Source organism: Manis javanica, chromosome 15 (genome assembly GCF_040802235.1).
Source record: "Manis javanica isolate MJ-LG chromosome 15, MJ_LKY, whole genome shotgun sequence".
Taxonomy (NCBI): Eukaryota; Metazoa; Chordata; class Mammalia; order Pholidota; family Manidae; genus Manis; species Manis javanica.
In genome coordinates this window covers 4,262,733-4,276,659 of record NC_133170.1, presented here as the reverse complement: position 1 = coordinate 4,276,659, position 13,927 = coordinate 4,262,733, and the positions used below count along the sequence as shown (strand labels likewise).

The following is a 13,927-nucleotide window of genomic DNA, read 5'->3' as shown; positions in this document are numbered from 1 at the left end:
AATTTTAAGGACATTAAGTGTTCTGTTTCTTAATAAATTTTAAATTATAAAAGCATTTTGAGAAATTAAAAGTAAATATGTTAATTATTGCTATTAATGTTAATAATTGTTTTAACAGACCAAATACAGATCTTCAGAGTATCTTCCTCATACCTTCAAGTAGAAACGTACTTTCATGTAAAAATGCAAATACAAATTGTTCCTGTGATGCAATTATATATTTCCATGCCACATAACCAGTTCACAGACACCGTAGGTAAGTACCCTAGATATGTTTTTATTTCTAAGGCTCTAATGTGACTATCGTTATTGTAATTTTCAATTGTCTCTTAATTAATGACATTAGACCATAAGGCATTTTTACTTATTCTTCCCTTTCATATTGCAGTAAAATCTTTCCAACTTATAATAGATTTATTACAAAATCTATCCCCAAATGCTTTTCAACAATGTAAACTTCTAAAGGGTTTAAAATTAAAGTTCTTACTGAGATTGGATGATATATGTTACATACCACTTTGCTAATACACATTATTAAAGCTTTTACCTGTAGAAGAATAAATGAAAATATTACAGATAATAACCTTTTGAAAATCAAGTTTCACATACAAACTACTTTCTAACTTATCTTTGTGCTGACGGACCACATGATCATATTTTTCACTGAGGTTTTCTATCATAGAAATCAGCTCTTACGTATTGTCACGGATGTCTACCCAAACAAACAAAACAATGGCAAAGCCCACAGTTACTAACTTAAAACCATCTAAATTTTTGCAGCATATCTTTACTTGAAAAGGTGACTTATTTATACATAGCAAATAAATGTAACTCATGGGTCAGAAAGATCCAGATAAGAAAGGACTATGGTCCTTAACAGGCCTCACCCCTCCCCAATGAAACTGAAAATGTGAAGCCATGAACTTCCTACCGGTAAGCACACTTCCTACTGCCTTGTCAAAGGAGATTCGGTTACAGACACAAATAGAGAAAACACAATATTCATGGCAATTGGTGTTCTCATACTCTGGAAATTTGAATAAAATAGCTTGTTAATCTGAAGTCTCTTGGAATTTTCCTTACATGTATAAAGATGAGCCAACATATACTTCCATGTGGCTTCTACATGTTTTGGTTTGAGCAGAGAATTGACTACAAGTGAGGACACAAACCCAAAAAGCCGAGTAGGTGAGGAGTTGCCAAAATGTGTTCTGTGCTCTATCTAGGACTCTGTGGTTCCTACAACAACAAAGCGGAGGATGATTTCATGTCAAGTCATAATATCCTGGAGAAGACATCTCAGGCATTTGCCAATTCTTGGGAAATGACGCGCTGTCCTAAAGGAACCCCTGCTTCATGTATCAGCATAGAAAAAGGTAATGTGGACTGAATGGCAAACTTTGTACTTAAATACTTGGTGCTAGTAATTATATACTTATTCTGGTAATAAAGAGATTATCAGACGATCTGGGTTTTAGCTGGTGCTTGTTGTACTGTCCCAGTTTTAGAGGGAGCAGAGAAATAGTCGGGCTGGATGAGGGTGCCCCTAAAAAACGCATCTTTCCCTGGGGAAGGGACATCAACAGAGTTGTCTTTCTCTACCCTCTTTTTTCCTCCTTATAGAGTTTTCTCCATTGCTGTAGAATAATAGTGTTAGAGGAGACTTTACAGACCATTTAATTTATTCTTCTTCCCCTTTAATTTAATTGTGGAAATGATCATTGGTTGAAATAGCAAGACTCGGCCAAATTGCTGAGCCACTCAACGACAGAGCCGCAGATAGACCAAGCCTCCCAACCACTCAGGTCGTGTATATTAATGAAAGCAAACCCCCAACAGAGATATTTTTAGGAAAACTGTATACTGGCATGATGGACCTGCTGTTATAGCTTACCAAAGACTTCCATAAATATTAGGTCAATTTATTCCCAAAAAACTCATGAAGGACATGAATGAGGCTATTATCCCCATTAATGTAGATGCTGATAATGGAGTCTGGATAGGAAGCTCTTAATAGGGGTTAACTATGAAGCTGTAATCCAAGTATTTTGAATCCAAGCCTTGTTCTGGTTACTTCCTTAGTATTGTTGATTTTAATAAACCCTTCATCTTATGTTGCTTCCTTCATGAATATGGAATGCAATGGAAGATAAGTTATAATATATTATGTTGATAAATTTACTAGTTGTTTCTAAATTCATCTGCATATTTGAGACAAATATCTGATCAGCTTACAAGAGTATTTAAAATTCACTGAAAATATTCCTTCTGAAGTCTCAACTACTTGTTTTGACTTAAAAATGAGTTGACAGATGCATTAACAACAACGTGGTAGTACATATATCAAAGTTTTTAATCATCGTGTTATTTTGTTTTGTAGCTGTTGCAATGAAAACAATTAAAATGAGAGTAGGTGAAAAAAAAAAGAACATATATTTCCTAAGAAACTAAGCCAATTTATGTTAAGGTCACTATAGGGAAACACTTTTGAGAGAGATATAAATTAACCATTTCAATTTTCAATGTTTAATATTTAATAAAATATATTTAGTATTAAATATTTCACACTAATAAAATAAAACAAAATTATATATACATATATTTTTTTAATTTGGTCTTAATTTCTTTTTATTTTGTTGTCATTAATCTACAATTACATGAAGAATATTATGTTTACTAGGGTGCCCCCTTCACCAAATCCCCCCCACAACCCCATCACAGTCACTGTCCATCCGCTAGTAAGATGCTGCAGAATCACTGCTTGTCTTCTCTGTGTTGCACAGCCCATATTTTAAGAAGCTGTTAGTAATGTTTACATAAAACATGATATAATGGGACTTGGTTTGTCAATATTTCAGAAATAATCAGCCTCAGGGTACTTGTCAAAGATTCAGACTGCTGCTGCTCTTGCTTCCTGGTGACAGTCACTTTTAAAAGCCAAGGAACAGATAGTTAAAAAAAAATGTTAACAGTGACGCTGCTAGTCATGGTCATGTTCTTTAAGCATTTGCTCCTCAGATGCTATTTTTGTAAATTTTCTCTTCTGTTAATTTAATATGAGGCTAGTGATTTATAAGCTAAGCAAACACCAATTTTCCACTGAAAAAATTAACATAGTGTATTTGAATTATTGATATTCGTTGTGGTAAAGGTGATACGACCTTCTGAGGGGAACAGGGGCCAGTTGGTAGTTGTGGTATTGTGGCCTCACTTACCAGCTTGTCATAGTTTACATACAAATATACATATATTTTAATTAAAAGGCACCTGAATAAAGAATCTGATTCCCTTATTCCCATTTTTATATGGGCATTGTGCTTCAGAAAAAGGTTTAACTGATTTAACACGAGAGTCCAAATCTAATGAGGATGTTGCCTTCTAGTTTAAGGTGTTTCTGATTATAGCGTGTTCTTTTTGTTTATCATGATGAACTAGATTTGTTATATATTTATTATACCAAGATACTTTAAGAGCACAATTGTGTGAGTAAAGACAAACTCTGTTAAAAACTTTATACTTTTCCCTTCAATTAAAAAATAATGCCATTACTGATACTAATGTGAGGCACATTCGTTGTCTTACAGAGAGATTCGCTGAGAAGCACTGTGGCATCCTCCTCGAGTCCAGTGGGCCTTTCGCTTCCTGCCATCCGATTGTGAACCCTAAGCCGTACCATGAGGTATGGGAGAGTCTCACATTAACAGTTTTTTAGAGAAATATTTTTATAATATCAAAAGAAGCATGTAGATATTAAATTTTTTTGAGTAACAACCATAGTCAGTAGATTAAGATACATGTTTAAATTTAACATTGGATTCCACTAATTTATTAAAAATATCTCCAAAAAAAGAGTTGTACTAGAAAATAACCTCAAAGGAGACAATCTTGAATAAATTCCCTTTCTGTCTGTTCTAAGTTCTTTGAAACCTTGGTTAATCGTTGATTTGCTATTTTGCATATTTTTGGATTATGTCCAAAAGCTTCAAAAACAAATGTTTTGCTTGAAAGAGGAGTGGTTATGAACTGAATCATTATACCCAGTTTACGCGTTCTTCGGAGTATTTTCATAATGTAACATAAATGTGTTTCTTACTTTAAAGGAATGCAAAAAATATACTTGCACTTGTGAAAACAGTCGGAATTGCCTGTGTACAATTTTAGGCAACTATGTGAAAGCATGTGCTGAGAAGGAAACATACATAGTGGGCTGGAGAACTGGACGTTGTGGTAAGGAAGACAGAGGCTTTAGATAATGCTACTTCCTTCTCAGTTTTACTGTAGCTGTGTGTGTGCGTGTGTGTGTGCATGTGTGTGCGCGTGTGTGTTTGTGTGTGTGTGTGTGTCGTTTAGGCATATGTGTTTATAAATTTGTGCTTGGCTCTTTCCAAGGTAACTTTGTTTATTAACAAATGTGTTTGACAAATCCTTGCATTTTTACTTTATGATTTATTTCTTCTCTCTTGATTTAATATTTTCATATTTAAACAAGAATGTATATGCATTTATATATAAATATATGCTTCTCTTCAATCATTATGTGCTGAAATTTAAATAATGTCCTGACTCCTACTGCATTTTTAAATGATTGTCAAATATTAATAACATATTTTGGAAAAAAATAATTAATTAATCAATTAGGAGCTCGACTATCATATTGATAAAAATCATGCTTTGTTTGAAAATATTGCACTATTGGAATAAGAAAGACATCTCTTGCACATCATATTTTATACCTCATAACCCATATCCAGTCAATCAATAAGGTCTTGTCAAGTTCACCTCAAAATTTCTCTCGAATCCATTCACAGCTCTCTATCTCTATTGCCACTAACCTAGTTCAAGAAATCATCAATTTTTCCTCCTGGGGAATTACAATGGCCTCCTTCAGTATCCACTCTCAGTTCCCTCTAACTCATGTTTACAGAGAAACCAGTGTAATCTATAAAGGAAAACCAAATAAAATGAACCTGGTCATGTGACATCCCAGACTGAAACGCATCAGTGGCTTCTCATTGGTCTAAGGCTAAAGACCTTTAGTTCTTAAGAGGTCCCTGCAAGTTTGAATCACTGATTCTTCCTTGGCTTGCTCTTGGAAAGAATTTCCCTCCCTTCTAGCAGAGGCTCTTCCGCAGATGTAGAACTACCTTGCCCTGGGCTACCGTCATGTCCTCCGTCTACCCGTCCTACCCCAGGGACAGGCCCCTAGTGACCCACTCTCAGAGCTGCCCGCTTGCTCCCTTCTAGCACGTGCCACGGCTGTCCTCCCAGGAACACAAGCCACATGAAAGCAGTGTATTGCCACTCTTGTTTATGGGTGTCACCCCCAGCAGAATGTGTACACATGTAGTTGGGACTCAATACTGACTGAAACAGAAAACAAGAAAAGAAAAGCAAGTGCCTTTTTCTTGGTTATCCATAATCTTACTTCTCATTCACTATAGTCTATTAACATCAAGTTGAAATAAAATTGCTAATTTCCCTGGATATATGCATATTGATTATTTTTGGCCCTATACCAACAGATCACTCTTGTCCAAGTGGCCGAGTCTTCAAGTACAACGTAAAAGCCTGCAATAGTTCTTGCCGATCACTGTCAGAGAGAGATAGGAGCTGTGATGTACAGGACGTTCCCGTCGATGGATGCACTTGCCCTGAGGGCATGTACAAGAATAATGAAGGGAAGTGTGTTCTAAGGTCTCACTGTGACTGCTACATAAATGACGAGGTCGTGAAACCAGGCAAACTCATCAATATTGATGACAACAAATGGTATGGAGTATATATATACATATACTTGTAATGACCTTGAAATCAAGAGATTGTCCTTTCAGAGAAATAATGTTTTGCTGGTATAAGATCATTTTTAAATCTGTCTTATTTTTAATTTTGTATTTCTTATTAAGGTTAGTTAATACCTCGTTTAACCTGGAGTGTCACATAATGGCTATAACTGATTCTTCCTACTGGTTTGGTTTTAAATACCAGTAAAAAGGTGTTCCAGCAGCTTCTACAAACAGATGGATTTAAAACAATTCCCTATTAAGACAAAGCTTTCTAGTTGTCTCTTAGCATTCATCATTCAACACATATCAAGTAAATACCTACTAGGTGCTGGGTCTTATGCTGAGTGCTGGAGTTACAAAGATAGGTTATTATCTTGGACTCACAGAGTAAGCAAGGTGCTAACTTTGTGAGGAAGTCTGAACACTGTAATATAGCATCAAAAAGGACCACTCATGACCTGGAAAACTTCTCAGAGAAAACCAACATTTAATTCCCTATGGGATGAATCCTTTTCCAAATAAAATTGGGGTGTGTAGAATGATTTTCAGTAAAAAGAATGCACTAATGTAGGGAATGCATGAGAAAGTATTATACATGCACATTGTTGTTGCATAGGATTGGACTGGAAAGTAGACATTGGGCAGGCCATATTCAAGAATTTGGGCATAGATGCTGGGCAGTAGGAGACGAAGAATTGTCACTTTTTGTAATGGTAAAGGAGGCTGTGATTTCTGTAGTTTGGAGCAAAGTAATTTATCCACATTTCTAATTCCATACACAGACATAGCAATTCTTAACAATGTATCTACAAAATGAAAGTCAATGCAAAAAACTTCCGATGTGTTGTCTCTCGTTTTGAATTCCATGAAGCTATCATTTAACAATGAGTGATTTTTCTTGGTCATTTTAAAGGAAAGTGTAGGTAACAACCCCTGTCCATCCCTGCATATAAAACATTTGGCTGTGGTTTAATACTGATCCTTCTCTGTAGATGTTGAGGAATAAATGGAACTTAGGCTACCACCTCCAAATTACGGTTCCCTTCATCATTATTCCATTTCAGATCCCCACGAGCTCTTACTGGAACTACTGTGAGAGACCCTTGGCTGCTCTGTGTCCTGGCTCTGTCTGTCTCCATGTTTCCTGCATCCCCTTAGAATTCCTAACCTAAAGCCTTGTTCTGATTATGCCACTTTGCTGCTCAGAAACTCTAATTGTGACAACTACCTGATGAGTAGAAACAAATTTGTCATTTAAGCCTATCTAAAATCTGGCCCTAATTTACCGTTACCACTTCTCCCTATCATGCACCCTACCTTCAATCCGAACAAGCCATTGGAACACACCTTGTCCTTCCTTTGCATCCATTTTGCATCTTATCAACAGTGTCTGTTGAAGCTTACTCGTCCAACAAGATCCAGCCATCATTTCCATGGAGTTTCCTCTGATGTATATAGAACCTTGTTTGGGCATTCCTATGCTCTGTACCAAGCTGTATCTTATCATTTGGTACATCTAATACATCTTCTGGGGGAACTGTGTCTCATTAATCTAATAACTTGTGATTAAACAGATGGTTTATGAACAAGGCATTAAAGTTGGTATAACAGTGTATCAAGAAGTTGCCACTGAAGTCTGATGTTTAAATGTGTAATTTTCTTTTATTTCCAGTGTCTGTCGGGATGGACTTCTTCTTTGCCAGACTCCCATTGATTTAACCCTACGTAAGTGCAAGCTTAAATATCCACTTTGGTTAAAACAAGCAGATCAAGAGACCCTGGATTAACAACTCCCTTTATCTTGCAGAGAACTGTTCGGGAGGGGCTGAATATGTTGACTGCAGGGATCCAAAGTTACAGAGACGAGTTGATAGCACGTGTAGCACACGGAACATACCTAATTTTGATGTAAGTAACATGGCATCAGAGTTTTGATTTTTAAAATGTTTGTTTCAGGGCAAAAGGAAACTAAAAGGTCAATGGACAATAATTAGGAGGTTATTTTGTTTACTGTGTGTTATTTTGACTTATCAAATGTTGATTCTAAATGTACATTTGGTTTGTTAATGTATTATAACTTAATGCTGATGATGTGACGTTTAGAGAGGCGCCTCATGGTATGTATTTTATATTTGTTCCTGTAGGAGAACTTGCCTTGCAAACGTGGGTGCTACTGTCCAGTAGGAATGGTTCGAAATTCAAAAGGGAACTGTGTCCTTCCTGACGACTGCCCGTGCTCTTTTGGTGGCCGAGAGTATGACCAAGGAAGTGTCACCTCAGTCGGCTGCAACAAATGGTGCTTGATAAACGATTGATGTTTTATTTGTCTTGGGTGTTAGAAAGTGTATAGTCTGCTCTGATTTTTGCGAGAAAGAAGTCATACATGGACATATTGAAAAAATAATGGTCAAATCTAGTTAGAAAAAGGTGCTATGTTTTAAATGGAAACTTTATATAGTATTATATGTGGTGAAATCAAATAATGAAAACCACCACCAAGAATTTAAATCAATATGAAACACTGTTTAGTGCTTCTTTGCAAAAACAGCATGAGCATAGGAATCTTGGTGTAATGTAACGACCACACTCAACCGTTTGTTTTCTTCCAGCACATGCATAAAAGGATCTTGGAGCTGTACACAGAATGAATGTCAAACCACCTGCCACATCTATGGGGAAGGTCATGTCAGAACTTTTGATGGGAAAAGTTACAGCTTTGATGGCCTCTGTCAGTATTCATTTCTTGAGGTAATTACTAGTGTGTTTTTATCACAAATTTTCTATACCTAATTATTATTATTTGTATATGAGCTCTGGAGAATTTTGTTCTCAAAATGTGAAAATTTTAAAAACGTCTCCTTTTATATTTCTCAAAGGCAGTGAAATGTAATATAATGTAAAGCTGACTTTGGAGGCAGTAAGCCTGGAGTTCAATCTTGGCTCTACCATTTCTCTGAGGGTAACTTTGGGTGCATTGCTTGATTTCTCTGTTTCCTTATCTGTAAAATGGGGATGCAAAAATCCCCTACTTGAAACCAAATTAGGGCAAATATTGAAGTATATACTAAGGTGCTCAATAAATGTTAGATATTATTATTACTTTAACAACAGCAATGTCAGCAACAATGACAATTAGTATTTTATGAGTGCTCTTTCCCTGAATGTATATAGTGTGTTATATTTAATCACTGCACTACTAAAAGGGTAATATTTTATTGTTCCTATGGCACAGATGAAGAAACTTGGTTTAGAGAAGTTAGCAACATGAACTAAGTAGAAAATACCCTACCCACACCTGGATCTGAGTCCAAAGTTCATGCTTGTTACTTAACAATGAAACTGCTTCCTAAGTAACAACTAATGGGTGAAATTTGGATAGTTTGTATACATGCATAAGTTTTGATTGAATACCAAGTTTCAGATAAATCACTGAGGAGAAAAAAACACCCTTACCTAGCTATTTATAGAACCTAGAAGTAAATCTATGGTTAGAAACATATATTTAAATACTTGGGTATCTATGGTAGAATTCTAAACTTGTAATAGAAGTATTAGGACAAGGACTGTGTCAAAGTAAATTAACTAGTGTGAACTCAGCCAAGGCTAACCTACTTATAAATGCAACTAAGCCACTGTCTTTTGGAAATTTCATAACATGGCATACGGTAATTTACTGAGTTTATTTCACTATCTAAAAAATATTTGTCTGATACAAATACTCTGAGTTCCATGACCCTGATAGTAACAAACTATTATTATCATTTACTTTTTAAAGGATTATTGTGGTCGTGAAAATGGCACATTCCGTATTTTAACTGAAAGCGTCCCATGCTGTGAAGATGGGCTTACATGTTCAAGAAAAATCGTAATTACTTTCCAGGTACAGTGCTATTTCTCTTTATTTATTTAATTTTTTACTTTATTTACTTCTCCTCTTAGATTACGAGTGGTCAAGTAAAACTGATGATATTGTAAGTCTGTCTTTTAATTTACAGGATCAGAATATCGTCTTGCATGATGGTAAAGTAACGGCAATAAAAACTACAGATAAAGAATGTGAACTCAACAGAAATGCATACTCTGTACATACTGTTGGCCTCTACTTGATTCTGAAGTTTTTAAGTGGCCTAACCATAATTTGGGACAAAAATACAAGAGTTTCTGTTATATTGGATCCACGCTGGAATGTATGTATATCACTGTTAAGTAATTAATGGCAAAGCAAAGTCATTTCTGTTACTGAGAATTAGACATACTCACAGGTGAAAAGTAGAATGAATTGTAAGCTCTGTTCTAGAACAATCCCTCCACAACTATTCAATCTTGTCGTGAATTAAGAAATGCAAAGAAGATAGACTCTGATAGAAAAATATAAAATAGATCTGATTGAAAAAAAACAAAAATAAATGCAACAAACCTGAGGCATTCTAGTTTAACTATATTTGATTACTATAAATTATTGCATAATGCAATTTTTAGATAGTTGGTATATAGATAGATAGAATTAAATGTATTCCTTGCAGCAAATATTCTAAGAACCTATAAGTATACTCGTGCATAATTTGAGGCTAGTGAATATGATTATTTCTTAGGGCATTTTAGTCTATACTAGATCATTTTGCGGTATGTATGTCATCTGCTTCCTTACTGTAGCTCTGTACCTATCTCCCAAGTAAACATGCTGGCTGATTCCCGGTCTCTACAGGGCAAAGTGTGTGGTCTCTGTGGTAACAACAACGGCGACCTCAAGGACGACTTTACAACAAGATACTCATCCGTAGCTGCCGGAGCCCTGGAATTCGGCAACAGCTGGAAGACAAGCCAAGAATGTTCGGACACCGTCGCTCAGACCTTCCCGTGCGACTCAAACCCGTACTGCAAGGCCTGGGCCGTGCGCAAGTGCGAGATCATCCGGGACAGCACGTTCCGGGACTGCCACGGCAAGGTACGGGCCCCGCGCGCCGCGGCTGCCTGGCGTGGGCCGGGCCGCCGCCGGGGCTCACGGGCTCTGCTCCCCTAGGTGGACCCCAACGCCTACTACGACGCCTGCATCGAAGAGGCGTGCGCCTGCGACATGGAGGGCAAGTACCTGGGCTTCTGCACGGCCGTGGCCATGTACGCGGAGGCGTGCAGCGCGGTGGGCGTCTGCGTCACGTGGAGGAGGCCCGACCTCTGCCGTAAGTGAAGTCCGTCCGCACAGCAGCGTCGGTGGCCCCCTTCCTCTCGCTTTGCGTGCGAGACCTAGTCTTACGTCCACCAAGATTTTAGAACATGTTAATATGTTTATTTCCGATGGAGAAAATACCGTGTGAAATAGCAGCACCCGGAGCAGTACATCCAATTTAATGTTAGTTTCAACAGTTCCTGCGTTTGTTCATGGGGAGAAAAAAATGGAATACTGAAGGAAAGTATCTCTTAGTCATACTTAACTGAAAAATGTACTCTTATTTTGGTACAGTCACATATCCTTGAACATTTACCTCATGTATTGGTTCTGGGAGAAGTCCTCAGACGTTATCTTGAAAACTTTTATAGAGCCCTAGACAAGGTACACTGTAGAATGAATATAAACTGAATCTTGATAGGTATGGAACGTGATAACTTTAATAGGAATCAGTCAACATTTTTCCTCTTCAAGGAAGGTGTTATACGGGAAATAAGACAAATGAGAAATGTTGAAATTGAATCTCCATTTTTTTCCAGTTTGCATAGCATGATATTACATTGAAATCTTTAGTTAACTCACTTGGGAACTTTTATTTATGTGTTGAAGATACCTATTTTTCCCAGAGATTTATTTTCCTGATTTGAGCTTGGACATTAAAACTATGAATCTAGACTGTGACCTGAGATATCTCAAAAAATGGTAAAATTAATGTTTACTTCTCCATCTCAGACCATTCTGAGTGTAAGATGTCAAAGGAAAGTGCAATTTTGACCCTGTATATCTCCCCCCCCCCCCGCCTCCCCCGTATTGTGAGCTATTTTGGCTTATATGGCAGTTTAGATAGAGCCACAGGAAGTTGGTAAGACAGAATGATGTATTTTAGGTCTGTTTATTGTTAATATCATCCAAAATCCATTTTAAAAATGCTTTTTTTGGAAAAAGGAAGGTGAAAATTGTCATGTAATGAATGGAAATAATTTGGTATAATCCAATTACAGCGGTCTACTGTGATTATTATAATGCACCTGGGGAATGCAGCTGGCATTATGAGCCTTGTGGCACAGTGACTGCAAAAACATGCAAAGATCGAGTTATTGGTCAGAAATTTTCTGCACTCTTGGAAGGTAAGGCATACTTTAATATCCATGAAGTGGTGCAAATTATATTGATATTTTAAAGTGGGAAATGTTCGTTTCTTCCAATTTGGTGTCTTACATTTTGGATTTAATGAATAGTGACTTACCTTTATGATGACATTAATATTTCTGCATTAGAAACGTTTTCTCTAGACATAAATGATCTGTTTATAGGAAAAGAAAGGAGACATAAATATCCACTCATAGGAAAGAAAGGGCAGAGTGCTATGAGACCCTTGTCAATCTTCATACCTTTTATTAGACAACGTAGTTTGTTGAGAATGTAGTTTCAGAATGCAATGTATAATGTAGTCTCACTTGGCTAGAGGCCAATTAACTATATCTTACACTCAAACAGCACTTTAATCTTAGCATTTCATATTTTAGGGAGGAAAAGAAGTGGCAAGAAAACCAGATGATACAAAAGCTTTCTGAAGGCCACATGTGTGTTAAATTCTTGACCTTGGGAACTTTTCAGCCCATTTTATTTTGCCTTCTCTATCTCGGGCTACCCTTTCTACCCTTGCATGAATAGATACTTGGAATTGAAATCACATTTCACAATAAGTATTTATCAAAGCCTTGTATTATGTTCAACATCATGCCCATCATGAAAGTAGCAAATCATTTAAAGATATTTTAGGAAACATGTTAGAAAAAATCTAAGTCAGCCAAACTTTGTAAGCTCTTAGGTTGTTATTTCATTGCAAAAGTATGTGAATCCTACTCAGTTTACATTTTTTCATTTAGTGATGTCCCTTTGCTATTATCTACTTTGTTCATGGAGTTATTCAACCAACTTTACAAATACATGATGCAGCGGAGTTTCAGTAAATACAGATGACCGGTGGGTTGTTTTTACCTACAGGATGTTACGCCAAGTGTCCAGACAGCGCCCCCTATCTGGACGAGAACACCATGAAATGCGTCAGTCTGTCTGAGTGCAGCTGCTTCTATAATGACATCATACCAGCAGGGGGCGTGATCCAAGACAACTGTGGAAGAATATGGTACACTGTCTACTAACGTTCCAATAAGCTATTCTGTTCCTTGCATTTTCATTTAGAGAAGAAGATAAATATGTATAGATGTGTAGATAATTTTTAACTCTGTTATTTTCAAACGAGAAGGCCAGCTTTAGGTTGTTTTATATCAGTTATACTAGTTATTTTGTAATTTCAGTAAATCTACATGTTAGCAAGTGGTTTGTTAGATTTTATCCTTCATGCAGAAGACAGAATAGAAAATGTCACGATGTTGTTTTGGGTAAAAGGAAAGTTTTAATTCTGTAAATGTAAGATCCCATTTATAGGCTTTCAGACAGTAGCATGGAAGCACAGAGGTGAGGTCTGTGCCACCGCAGCATGACTATCACATACCGTCATGTTTGAAACTGAAAATGTAAGAACTAAGTTTTCAGCTTGACTGCAGAGCATTCTTTAGGTCCCAAAGATCCTCAGAGAGATGATGAGGAATAACAGTAAATGCAAAAATAAGCCATTTGAATCCGTAGCATCTCGTGGGGAAACCTTTATGCACGGCTCTCAGAGTTTGGTTCAGCTGTGATTTTCACGGTTAGACAGTTTGTTGTTTTATATTTGGGAGATGAGTGTCATGAGGAGTGAAAAGTTCAACCTCATTCTTTCTTTGCTTTCTCGATTCAATTTTCAGCTATTGCATCGCGGGAGAGCTGGAGTGCAGCGGTGAGTCAGCATGCTTCACTCACTCGCGTTGATGTAAGAGAGGGAAGACAGAGGGTTTTCAGACCAACAGCGGGCGAGGAATGGGTACAGGATGCTTTAGGCTGCACCTTCGTGGGTTGACACAGTTCTATTCCAGTG

The 13,927-nt window shown here is 37.0% G+C and overlaps 1 protein-coding gene across 1 annotated transcript in view; it reads left to right on the top strand.

The window, feature by feature from the left end:
* MUC19 (mucin 19, oligomeric) overlaps positions 1 to 13,927 on the top strand; it is a 102,461-nt gene that overhangs the window by 29,385 nt on the left and 59,149 nt on the right. Inside the window, exons 22-37 of the mRNA XM_073223505.1 lie at positions 119 to 256; positions 1,227 to 1,376; positions 3,585 to 3,679; positions 4,101 to 4,227; positions 5,523 to 5,769; positions 7,456 to 7,508; positions 7,591 to 7,691; positions 7,928 to 8,079; positions 8,393 to 8,531; positions 9,559 to 9,663; positions 9,779 to 9,970; positions 10,489 to 10,728; positions 10,804 to 10,960; positions 11,949 to 12,074; positions 12,955 to 13,096; positions 13,758 to 13,789. Of these exons, the coding sequence (XP_073079606.1) occupies positions 119 to 256; positions 1,227 to 1,376; positions 3,585 to 3,679; positions 4,101 to 4,227; positions 5,523 to 5,769; positions 7,456 to 7,508; positions 7,591 to 7,691; positions 7,928 to 8,079; positions 8,393 to 8,531; positions 9,559 to 9,663; positions 9,779 to 9,970; positions 10,489 to 10,728; positions 10,804 to 10,960; positions 11,949 to 12,074; positions 12,955 to 13,096; positions 13,758 to 13,789 (2,196 nt within the window). The remainder of the gene's footprint in view (positions 1 to 118; positions 257 to 1,226; positions 1,377 to 3,584; positions 3,680 to 4,100; positions 4,228 to 5,522; positions 5,770 to 7,455; positions 7,509 to 7,590; positions 7,692 to 7,927; positions 8,080 to 8,392; positions 8,532 to 9,558; positions 9,664 to 9,778; positions 9,971 to 10,488; positions 10,729 to 10,803; positions 10,961 to 11,948; positions 12,075 to 12,954; positions 13,097 to 13,757; positions 13,790 to 13,927) is intronic.